The 12923-nt window shown below is 46.8% G+C and overlaps 1 protein-coding gene across 6 annotated transcripts in view; it reads right to left on the reverse strand.

Annotated features, from left to right (window-relative positions):
• The window catches only part of MITF (melanocyte inducing transcription factor), a 99483-nt gene extending 86794 nt beyond the window's left edge, over positions 1 to 12689 (reverse strand). For 2 of the 6 annotated variants that reach the window (XM_074550376.1, XM_074550373.1), the window contains exons 1-2: positions 12440 to 12659; positions 12226 to 12343 (exon numbers count right to left, since the gene is read on the reverse strand). In XM_074550376.1, coding sequence (XP_074406477.1) covers positions 12226 to 12343; positions 12440 to 12641 — 320 coding nt within the window. In that variant the 5' untranslated portion in view covers positions 12642 to 12659. The other 4 variants (XM_074550377.1, XM_074550375.1, XM_074550378.1 and 1 more) reach the window with 3 other exon arrangements.
• Positions 12690 to 12923: the final 234 nt, after the last annotated feature.

Consider the following 12923-nt stretch of genomic DNA (forward strand, 5'->3'; position numbering starts at 1 on the left):
TAAAATTCAGTTAAATTATCCAGATGGCTTTCATTCCACAGAAAATACTAAACCAGCAGTCTGCAAAGCATAGCGTTTTCTAAATACACAAAATAAAGAGAAAACAATGCACAAGTGGAAAGTGCAAATGCTGAGCCCATTATATTTTTGTTCCAGCAGAAATGCAGCACAATCAATACAATCTTGCAGTTCTAAAGGACCCAGCTTTCTGCTGCCAGGGGTGCTCTGCATCTGTAAGCACCACCAAATCAACTGCACGCAGTTCAACCACTTCATTTTTCCTGTGCTACATGCAGAAATGAGGAACTGCATTCCCACCCACTTAACCTCCAAAACCCAGCATTCCTACAGCACAAGAAGCCAAAGAGCACCTGCTGAACAACCTATGTACTTTGAATGACTCTGCAAGCAGCCAAATTTAGCAAATTTGCTATTTTCTCCAAAGCACAGCCTGATTCTGCAGCTCTTAAATACAGGGAAAACTGTCTTAGATTAAATAGTGATTACAGATTTAGAATTTCAAGAGCTGTGAAAGTCCTTGCCACAGAAAATAAACCCACTGAGAAGGGATGAGGAGAGATACTGCAATTTTCTGTGCTGTGCTATTTAATAAATCTCAATGCAAAGGAATTCAATTACAGATAGGGAAACAAGCATCTATATAATTACATAACACCTGAAATCATTCAAATCCATCACCAGCAGAATCAAAAAACTGATCAGCAAGAGATGAGCCACGAAAAAAAACCTCTCTGCAGTCAGAGATGGATATTCATCCCTTTTACATGGCATCTAACTAAAATGTTTCATAGCAACAGGGCAGGAGCTATCCCACAGTAGGGAATGGGACTGGTTATCACACAAAGCAGCACCATCCTGCTGAGTACACCCCAAAACTGACAGGAGAGCACAGGCCAGTGAGCAAACTCAGTACTTAAACTGAGTTTCTCACACAGGAAGAAATCCCTGAAGTATTTTTTCTTCAGATCATTAGCATGTTTTCTCATGCAGTGCTGCTGGCTGGGCTCACCCCCAGCCCTGCAGCGCAGCGATGCTCTCGCACTCCTTGGGGAGAGCAGGACCCTGCCAGCTGCCCTCTGGGCCTCCCTAAAACAGCTCTCCAGGCTGCCAGGAAAAGCTCTGAGCATGGAAATGGTGGGATCAGCAGCTGATAAAGCCACCATAAGGTGCCCCTGGTTGAAGCTCACTGCAAGAGCCACCTTTTCTCAGCAGCTTCCTTTCACAGAGCTGGTGCCCAGACTGCTCTCAGCACAGCAGAGCATTCAGGAGCACAAGATCACTGGACCTGTTTCTCTGCAGGTCTGTTTATAATCTCAGACGGTGCTGCAAGGCAAAAAGACAAATGGTCCGCAGTTCCAAAGAGCCTGAAGATCCCACCTGAGAACCAGGAACACACACCCCAGACTGGGGCAAGACCACTGCAGGCACAGACAGGGAAACTTTGCCTTATGGACATCTTTGCACCCCAGCACAACTCGTACAAGCACCTTCATTAGAAAGGCTAAGTGAGGGTTAATTATGACTCCTCCACAAAGGAGGACTGCTTTGGAAAGACAGCAATTACTGCTCGGAGGGATCTCTCCCAGAAAGCAGGAGGCTGCTGTAAAGGTAGGGCAGCCAATTCCTTGGGAAATACCAAAAAAGCTGCAAGGAAGACCTCCCTCCCCAGCTCTGAAAATGTCCAGGCCCCTTCCAGCCAACCCTGGTTTTGTTGTAGGGGCAGCTCCAGCACCTTTGAGAGCCTCATAACAGGCAGACCCATTTCACACTTTTCTACATTACTGGACACGCTTGAAAAACACGAAGTCTTTGCTGGCCCACAGCATCTTCAGGGCTAACAGCCCGTACAGCTTTGTACAGTATCAAAAGTTGCATTAGCTGGGAACCAAATTATCACTTGCACAGTAGTTTTGCAATTAGATTGAAACTGTAAATTGTGCAACCAGCTAAATTAAAAAACAAGTTTGTGATACAGACAATCTTAATTCAGCTCCTGCCTTACTCACCTCACTCCTTTGTAACTTGTTTCTACACAGATTCAAGCTCCTTTTGCTGTACCACAAACGACTTCACATTCCTAAAAAATTAAGCACTGCTAAGAACTAACGCATGTTTGTCGTCACTCTTAATATCCACCTTTGCCTGAAGCTGCTTCACCAACACACTCTGAGCGGCCTTTGGGCACCAGAGCCCACACCATCCTCCAATTCCCTTACCTTCCTGCAACATTTCAGGACTCCTTCCCTTCATTCAACTCTCTCTGCCCCGTATATCGCCACTCTTATTTTGAGCATGTCCCCGTATGTCATGCTGTGACCTCAAGTACAGAAATTTGGACAACTACCTTTAAGATGGAGCTGAAAACCATTTCTGAGCACATTTTGCTTCCTGGTAGAGCTGTTCCACTTTGCACCAGTAACTATTTTCTGGAGCAAAGTCAGAACATCCAATGCAAGTAATTCTCTCCTTTGTGTTACACCAAGTCACTCCTGCCCCTACCAGGCTCAAACAAGATTATACAATGCAAAATGGAGTAGCTTCTGCAAAAAAAAAGACACCTCACAAAGCCCATGGTTTATGTTTGGGAACTCCCAAGGACAGTGGGCACTTAAAATCCTGTGTCTTGAGTCACGGTCAGGACTGGAACTCAAAACTTCTATGTGCTGAGTGGGCAAAGCTGGGGCAGGGGGATGTCACACTACCTGCTCTTCCTCATTTCTGTCAGAGCACACCTGCCCTGGGCACGTCACTGCCAGGAGGGTTTAGCAACAGCTCCCCTGCACCCAACACAGCCTCTCACAGCCTGCCCTGGCCAGCTCAGCATTCCCCAGCTCCAGGCCAGCGCTCACCAGCTCACCCTGAAGCCACCCTGAGTTCTTTGAGGAACCCAGACACCCACCTTGTGGGGTTTTCTGTAAATTCCACTAGGCAGCAGAAGCACAGAAATGAGATGACGCAAGGCTAAGCCGGAGCTCCCCTAATGAGCACAGCCCCGAGTGTCCCACAGGATGTGACAGGTGCAGGGCCAGGCCAGCCCGGCCGAGATGAGGTCACAAAATGAGCACTTTGCACTGCACACTACTCATCTTAAATTCCAAACTCATTATGCACAAGCCTAACAAACAAAGGAGCAGCTTAGCAGATTTACAACGTACCTTCTCCAAGGGTGGAATAATTATTTATCTGATAGCAACCTTCGTGATACAACAGCAATAAATAAATAAATGATCCCAGCAACTCTTGTGAACCATGCCTGTGGCTTCACTAGACAGACTGACAGCTGGAATGTGCATTTAGCTGGGTGAGCTTGGGCAGAGTTGTAAATATTTGCTACAAATAAAATAGAGCTTGCTAGACTGAGCAGAAACCCAAACACAGTAGTTAATGGCATCCAAGGGACACACTGCAAGAGACCCACAGGCCCCTGAACTCCTTCCAACTTCCAATGAATAGCCCCTAATTTTGTTTTCCTTTGCTTTTCTCTAAGATCATTCCCTCCTGCATGTGTACACATGTCAATTCCATTCTATTTCACTCTCTCACGTTGCAACTTTTATCCACACCGAAATTCACAAACATTACAGAAAGGGTTTGTATTCCTAATTTGGCTTTACAGATGCATATTACCATGCAGCAACACATCCAGAAAAAGCATTTCCAAAGTCATACTTTATACAAGCTTTCTGCTTTATTTAGAGAAAAACCCAAAGAATCCTGAAAGGAAATAGTACATGTGCACAAAACATGCTCAGCTAGGCTCTCCCACTCAGATCCTTTTCCACTTCTATGGCATTATTCCGACCTCCCAGTTTGAAGCCCCAGAACCACATGTTCCCCTTGCCCATATTCCCAATTTCTCACCATCTGACAGCTTCCTAAGTCTGCTCCCACCTTCTCACCCTGAAACAGTACCTCCAGCCCAAGTTTCCTAGCTGGCTGCTTCTCTTCCAGGGAGGATCACAGCAGTTCCTGTTTTATGTGTTTATATGTTACAACAGGACAGCTGGCAGTAAGATTAGTAACAAAGATTGCTCCGATCTCCATCATACAAAGCGTCCTTCACTTGGAACATTGTTGTTCCCATTTCTTGTTACTTTTCTCTCACCTCTGGACCCCAATTCCCCTGCTCTACTTGTTCCTCCCATTCCTCCAGCAGTTTGTGCTGTCACATATTTGCAAAGAAAAGAGAGCATCTCAGCATTTGGGTTACAGGCAAGCTTTAACAATATACTATGTTATCATCATTCTGCTTTAAACACATTAAAACTGGCAAGATTCCATCACCTAAATATCTCAGAGATTATCAACATCTTTCCAGGAACCCAATACCAATATTCACCCGGATTTTCTCAGAATTCACCCCAAATAAATTCTTTAATGTAACAGTAGGCCAAACCAGGCACGTAATCCTTGCACACAGAGATGGCTTTTGTAGTTTTAAACAGACACAGACATCCTTCCAACTCTCCAAAACTTCAGTGCTCTCTTCAGAAGCAGCCTCACAGGGTGGTCTGAGAAGACCAGACCCCCAAAATGCACCCCCTGGCCACACCAGCCCAAACAGCAGGTTCAGGTGGGTTTATGCCCATTTTGTGCCAGAAGAGCAGCACAAAGGAAGGTGCAACGTACCTGAGAATTTAGATCAGTGTTTTTCAGGGAGCAGTTGAGGAGGATGAATCCAAGTCTTCCCAGAGGCAGCAGCTGCAGCATCGTCCCCAAAGCAACTGTTTCCCTGAGTTGTAATATCCCTATAAAATACCAACTGCAGGACTGGGCTCCAGCCACCTGACACTGCACCTGAGGTGCTCTAGAGTAAGAGAAAAGGGGTCTAAAAAAAAGACAATTGTTTGTTCTTGATGCTCATTTCTGCACAGAACACAGAATCCATAAACCCCACATCTGCAAATGTATGTCTGCCTGCATTGTAAAGGAATAATCTTCATGGGAACTGATTTAAAAAAAAACTTGTTTACAGTTAGAGGCTGCTAATTACAACATTAAAATACTAGCCCGAACCCCACATTACACTTGCATTCTGTTTTACATAGCAGTACACGTAACAATCATCACAGCAAGCTGCTCTGTTGGCTCATGCTGCAAGAAGTAATTATATATCACAGCAACACAATTTTGCCCTTCAACCTGCCAGTCCAGTCCATGCAGCAGCTGCGAGCAGCAGGTCAGGGTGGGGGGAGTCTACAGAGAGTATTTCTACATAATCACTTACCACTGAAGGAAAAAAGCTAAAAACCACCAGCCCCTGGCTTGCATGCTTGGCAGAAAGCTGCTAACACAAACACTACAGCAGGCCTTGCAGCAGGGATGTTACCAGAAAAAGTGAGCTCCATCCAAGGGCACTGTCAGTGTTGAAGTACTATCTGAGAGCTGTAGTGCAAGCCCTCCTTAGTAACTGTCACCTTTTTTGTGCCTGTACCAGTGGTACCCACACTATCCTGTTTCACCTGGACACTACTGTGGCCTCTCTGAAACACCTATTCTCAGGTGAAGCCCACAGGTAGCAGTGACTAAAACCTATGCAAGTCACAAGGTGAATTTCTGGGCAAAGACACTGAGACGGAGCCTTTCAAAACGCACCCAAAACTGTTTGTGCCCACCCACAGCAAGCAGAGCCTTGGGGTGCCTAACACTGAAAACTGCACTTAACTCCTGCCTTAGATGGACTGGAGAACAGGACGACCTCTTCCAAGACTTTGGCTACAGTAAACCTGAATATTTCAATCTTGACACTCAAAACAGCATCAGCCTTTTCACAGCTGTTGCAGATAAAGCAGTGGCATAGTTATATTGTGAATATGCAATAAAATTCATTTTCCTGTGCTAGGTTTTTTTTTGTCACCGGTATGAAATGAAGTGTAAAACTACACACAAGCCATCAGTTGTGCTGTTACTGTTTAACCAGAGATTATAAAAAATACATCATCACAGTTCTTGTATAATATGATAGTGATGCAACAGTTAACTGTCCAGCAAAATCTGCCATGCCAGGCTGCTTAATCATGTTGTCTTTGTTCCAGCAAAAAATAATATTAAAAGACAGTTAATTTTTCCAAGCAAAAATGTTACAGCCTGTGTATTTCAAAAACTTTTTGAATCCAAAATAGAACGAGACAGACAATAATGGCCAAGAGCCTGACCAGCTTAATGGAAGTTGGACTCTCATTTTGTTCCCAACACTGAAACAGCAGATTGTTCACAGAACACAATTAACAGCCAACACACAATTTCAATTTTTTTTTGCAGAAAAGTAAACAGAAAATTACTCCTTCTGTTTCATTTTCCAAGTCTTAAAGCATGTTGCTTTTAAAAGCAAATGCAGAAACAGGACAGCATCGTTAAGTCAGAACAGGTTTCTCCTGTAGCCTCATTTTTAAGCAGCTGTACTGATTTTTCCCAATCAACTTTTAATCAGAGAACAAGTTTAAGAGGCTGAATTTGCTTGCAAAATAGTACATCTGCAAATCTCTTCTGCTCTCACTTGCAGTTTTCTTCTAGATCCTGACCAGGCTGTACAGCAGGAATTAGTCATGCTGCCTACCACCGTGCTGGGAAGGACTCTGATACATTGCCCTAAGTGCCAAATAAAAACATACACAGTGCACAAGAGGCTCTGCAATTGCTTGTTAATGGCAGTGGACAGATTCACAACAGCCTCACAAATTCTGTACCAGAAGCTTGTGAAATGACCTCCACTCTATGTGGGGAAATGAGCAGTACCAGGGGCAGCCCAGCTCTCCATCAGCAGGGGCTGCACAGGCTTATTTTCAGCCTTTTAAGAGACATAATATATTGATTCAAATTATCACCTGGAATCTGCAAACCAACAGCAGCCAGCTAGGGAAATTTCCAGCTCACCAGAAAAGTATGGGTTTATTTCAAGCAGAATGCATATGTACTCGTACACAACTAATGCAGCCAGCAGTTCAATAAATAAAAAGCAAACACATGTGCTTGCTAAAAGATGCACAGTCAGTGCAGCCAGCTCAGCCTCAAAATATCTGTGCCCTCTCTGATCAGCTTGGCAGCCACACAAAACCCTCCCGAGGAAAGCAGGCCAGGGAAGCAAAAAGGTGACGCTCAATAGTTCGTATCAAAGCAAATGCTGAACTGAATTTCATGGGCTATTTCTGTTTCCTTGCTAAATAGCAAAGGCCTACTGCAAATAACAGAGTGAGAGTTTTGCAGGAGAGAAAAGGTCACTCAGGATCTCTCACCATGGCAAATGCTGTGCTACAGACAGGGAGCAGCACCGGCTCCCTGTGTAAGGAAATATACGGAAATACCACTTATTGTCTCCACATGTTTATACCACAGACACTCCAACAGCAGCCTTTCCTTTTAAGACTGTTTTCAAAAATAAAAAAGCACAAAAAGCTGTGGTGAGGGTTTCCTTCCCAGAGCAGCGAATTTGAGGTGCAGAATAAACATGGAATTATTGACTCAGTCGCAAAAATGTTACCGGAGAGATTTCAGAGACATACTTCTGGCTTAGCTCTACTCCCACTGACGTCGGTTCAGACTTCTACCACTGATTTCAGGCAGTGCTGGCCTACGTAGCACTTCCAGCTCAGCTATTATTACCTTTTAGTTTAAAATATGTAATGTTCCTCTGTAACAGACGGAAAAATATTTCAGGAACTTTTTAAATCTGTTCCTCCAAGATACATTTTGATTTTTTTTTTAATCACACTGAGACACGGTTCCTGGATGCAAGAACATGTGACCTGTTCTAAATAAAGGATATTTTCCACTTCTTGCACAACTGGAACAGATATAAGCAGTAGCTTGAACAAACTGCATTGCAGAACCCAACCAGAATATAAAACACTTGAACAAGATCCATAAATAGCAGTAATATGAAAAGACTACCTCCAATAAGGCACAAACTCAATGTTAAGCCTAATGTAATCAAGTTCAAATTCAATCACGCTGCAAAGTTCATTTACAAAATTAAATTTGATCATCTGCAGGCTAAGGCACTAGGGCACTTCAGAAGAGTCCTCCTTGGCTCCAGAGTAAGCACGCATTTAAAAAACGTGTGTCTATATGGTGAAATTAATATTTCCTCAACAATAACTGTGTATTAAAAGGGAAGCTTTAAGTAAATGGAAACTCCAACATTGAGCAGATAAGAGGAAAAAACAAAAAAGGAATGCTTTACAGAGGATCCTAACTGGAAAGAGATGAGGCACCATCTGATATGAGTAAAATATTGAAGGTTTGCACAAAGGAAAAGGTTTTTGGACAGCAGGAATGATGAGAATTTTATAAAGACATCACTGCTTTAATAATGACAAACTCTACATCCCAATGTTATTGCTCATAAAACAAAAATAAGCCTCCTAAGAAACTATCATGCAAATTAAATGCATTTCCTAATATTTTCTTCCACTAAAAATACTTCAGTAACTGCATCATTCAGGTGCTTTTTAACCAGTCTGAAAACACAGCCAACAGAAAAGGGCACAAATAGCAGTAATTTATCTGCAGGTTTTATTAAGAGCATGGTAGTAAATTACAACAGCTGACAATAATTTGCTGGTGCTTGCCATGTCACACAGACCATCCAAATGGAAACACACTGCAGACAACAAAAAAAATATGGAGAAAATCAACTTAAGACAGAAAATTTTGCTGCATTTGCCACATCTGGGTTAGTTTAGAGTGCCCTGTGCAGTGGCAGGCTGTAGAGCCTTTACCTCCAGACACCAAGACTGACATCCAAAACATTGCCAAATGATTTAAAGTGTCCACATTGAAGATGTAACTCAATCCTCCAGTGCCCTGTTGACTGCAGGCAGACACGTCAGGACCTGTGTTTACTTTTAGTAATAAAACTCCATCGATTTCACTGTACATTGCTTGTACCAGGAAACAAATCTTATTTGCTTGTTCATTACATAAACACATACATATTTAAGTGTATGTACCTGTAGATTAAAGCTATTATACTTTGTGAATATGGCAGGAGAGGAATAAAATATGAATATGAGGGGGGGAAAAAAATAGATCTCATTGTCTTGCTGGGGTAGCCTGAAAGCCCATTTTCCTCCCACAGAGAAAAGTGACTCTGGAGAAACCAAAGCAACTGAAACATCATCTCAGTTTTCAAAGACATTTGACCATGGCAAATTCCAGAGATCCCATGAATGTAGGTATTACTTTGCCCAAGGATCCAGCTCCTCATGAGTCGGGAGGGTTTGGGAAGTATGGGTTTGACTGATCTATCTCAGCCCCATGCATCCTCTCCACCCCCTGTGATTAAAGCTTTTGCTGGGCTTAGATTTTAACTTGGCCTCTAGCACTCAATTGTGGCTTGGCCTAAGTTAGTACAGTATTTACTGCAAAAAGCTTTTATTATTGGACCCCTTGTGGCTTTGGATTGCAGACTTGAATTATGAAACAGGGATGGAGTAACTGTGAGAGCACACTGGAGAGGAGAAATCTTTAACTGGATGTCACATATTGAAAAACAAGCAATCTGGGAGGAAGCAAATAGGAGAGTTTTACTGGGAGAAGGATGGCAGTATCAGCAGGGCTGAGCTAAAATGGTCAACAAAACTGCTTCTTCTTGGTTCAGAGCACTGACATTCTTACCTATTTCTGAGCAGGATGAAATTTTCTGTGTACTCACAATTTGAGCTGCTATGAGTAAGCCAAGATGCTTCTCAACTCTTATGGTTTAAAAGATGAGAGAAAGCCCTGAATGTTGCTAGGAAATCAGCAGTTCTCACCAGGGAAAAGAGCAGATTGCTGTTTAGACTCAGCTCCTCACATCAGCTCTGGTTTGCCTGCTCCCCAGGCACCCTTCCAGAGCCAGGCTGTGGAGAGGGTAAGAAAGCAATTCCCATGGCCACAGTCCCACAACTACACCACGCTGACCTGCTGCTGCTCCACTCACTGCTATGCAATTACCCCTGATTTACATCCACAGGAGAAAGCAGCAGGGTGATGCTGATACCCTCGATAATCATCAGCCAGACTGGTTCCAGGCCTGAGCAAAGCTGAAGGGCTACAGAAGTCCTCTGAGATAGGATCATGAAACAAACAGGTTTGGGAGCAACTTCTGCCTCCTGTTATCGTCAAGTTTTATCAGCCTGGCTCCAGGGACAGGTTTATATGGACCTGGCAGGGCCCCTGACTCCTTTGCATCTTCATCTCCCACAATACCAGGAAGACAGCTGAGACTCTCCCTCGAGGTACGAGCGGTACGTGAGCTGGGCAGGCTCCACACCGAGGTTAACATGACAGCTCACTATCTGCCAGAAAAACCATGGACTGCTCTTCCACCCTCGGGGCTGCCTCTTCTCTCACACATGGCTACATGTGGAGGGGCACAAGGCAGGCTGGGTCGAGCTGGTCACTGCTCCAAAAGCTGGAAATCCTGGAGGACAGCACCAGGACAGATGTTGGCCTGAGGACAGGAGGACAGACCTCTTTAAACCCAAAGGGTGGGCAGTGCTGTCTCTGCAGGAGTATCAGGTAAGGATGAACTGGGGAAATTCACTCCAGGGAAGTCTGAAGTGACAACATTTAGAAGACAGTAAAATACTCCAGTGTTTCATTAGAGAGTTTATTCACTCCTCCCTGAGAGAGGTGAACAATGCAAGGCTGCATTTGGGTCCCAAAGCACCAAGTCACAGGAACCAAAAGCAGTTGCAGCATCAGTGCAATGTCAAATGCAGACCTGCCACCTAAGCTCCAGTGCAGACCTGGTCTCCATGCTCACACCAGGAAAGCACAGACAAACTGCTGACTGCAGAGAGGACAGCCACAAAGGGACAACTCCTGCACACCAGTTAGGACACACAGCTGGTACAAACAGGGCTACTGGGCCACAGCACAGCACTCATCACTGCTGCACTCCACTGGCATCACAAGCACTAAACCCAAAGCTCTGTGTGTCTCTCAGCTGCCTCCATCACAGCTGGAACCCAACAGTGCTGCTGAACCCCATCTGCTCTGCACATTAGCCTGGCTCTCAGATAATTACCTGGGTAATGGCAATTTCCCTGCATAACCTCAGGGAGCAAAGGAGTTCTGGCAACTTCAGTTTGGTTGGATGGCCTGTCAGGGTGCACATCACCAGCACAACCTGCACCATTTCTGAGCCAGACCAGGGGTACAGTGTGAGACAGGGCTGCTGTGAAAACAGGCCACAGGAGGTGGCCCCACATCTGTCAGCCCTTGTCACAGCAACAGAATTTTTAACGCCTTTTACTACAAACCTTCAGTGTTCCTGAAACATTCAGAAAATGATCAAAAAATCATTTATTTACTTTGAAGTTTGTCTGACAGGCTGTATAATCCAAACTCATTCTAGCACTTATTTTTTTAACATTTACATTCTTGTTTATTTTTCCACTACACACAGACATACGAAGAGCAGCGTTCAAAACTAAAATGTGAATATAGAGACAGGCTTGCGACAGACCTGATGACAAACACGACACACTCGCAGCAATGACCTTATACTCAGCAGAGTGCTGCTAAGAAGAGTGTTGGGGTGAAATGGAGAGTTCCTTGAATGAAAAAACAGAGGGAGAAACGTGCCACAGCTGACAAGGAGGATGCTCCAGGCGCGGGAGAGCACTGACTTTCTTCTTCCAGCAGTAGGACGGACAACGGGTCGCTAACAGCCCTCAAGGGAGGGAAACACTCATAGACCGCCTTATTTCCCTTTACAGAGCGTATCTACGCGATGCAGCCGCTCCAGATAAGCAAACAGAGTCTATTTCAGGGAAGAACCACTCTAGGAAGAAAGTGACCTACCTAGCAAAACTTTTCAGTCCCCAAGCAAGTAACAAACCCGCTGAGGCTCAAAAAAGAAAAACAAACACACGCAAAAATAAACCAAACAAACAACCAAAAGCCAAACAATCCAGAACAACCTTAGACGCTACGAGACCTTGCAGCTCCCAGACCGCGCGCAGCTCCGCGCTCGGACGGGCTCTCGGCCGCGGCGCTCAGCGGGGCAGGCGCGGCCCCGGCCTCGCCCCCGCTCCCGGCGGGGCTGCCCCGGCTGTCAGCCGGGCCCGCACGGCCAACAATGCCCTTTACATAACGCGGGCCCGGCCCGCCCTCCGCCAACAACGCCGCTATTATGGCACGGAGCGCTCGGCGGCCGCCCCGCTGCGCAGCGCCGGCCGGGGGATGCTCCGCGCCCGCCCGGGACCCGCGCCCCACCTGCTCTTGAGGGGCTGGCTCTTCAGCTCGTAGTACGTCTTGGGCTCCTCGTGGAACTCCTCGCCCACCTCGAAGTCCGGCACGATCCCCGACTCCGCCTGCATCGTCGCCGCGGCCGCTGCGAGAGGGAGAGACGGGAGGTTACGGCTGCGGCGCCGAGCGAGCCCCGCCGCGCCGCCCGCCCCGCTCCGCGCCGCTGGCTCGGCTCACACACAGCGCCGCCCGCCCCGCCTGGGACTTGTAGTCCGCCCCGGGGCCGGCCCGGCCGCCTCCGCCCGCCGCGCACTACAAGTCCCGCCGCGCCGCGCCGGGAGGGCAGGGCCGGGCCGGGCCGCCGCTGTCAGCCGGAGCGCGGGGCCGCCCGCCCGGCCCGTCCCTCCCGCCCCATTCCCAGCCCATTCCCAGCCCGCTGCCATTCCCAGCCCGGCCCGGCCGTGCGCGCCACCTGCCGCCCCCTCCCCGCGCCGCCCCGCCCGCGCCGTGACGTCACGCGGCTCTGACGGCACAGGTGCCGCGCGTGACGTCACGCTGCCCGCAGCGGCCGGGCCTGGGCCCTCCGCAAAGCGCTGCGGGTGTCCCTAAAACCGCGGGGTCGTTTGGGCTGGAGGGGACCTCAAAGCACATCTCCTTCATCTCCTGCCATGGCAGGGACACGTTGCACTGCCCCAGGCTGCTCCAAGCCCCAGAGCCCTCCAAGG

The sequence above is a fragment of the Zonotrichia albicollis genome, chromosome 12 (assembly GCF_047830755.1).
Source record: "Zonotrichia albicollis isolate bZonAlb1 chromosome 12, bZonAlb1.hap1, whole genome shotgun sequence".
NCBI lineage: Eukaryota > Metazoa > Chordata > Aves > Passeriformes > Passerellidae > Zonotrichia > Zonotrichia albicollis.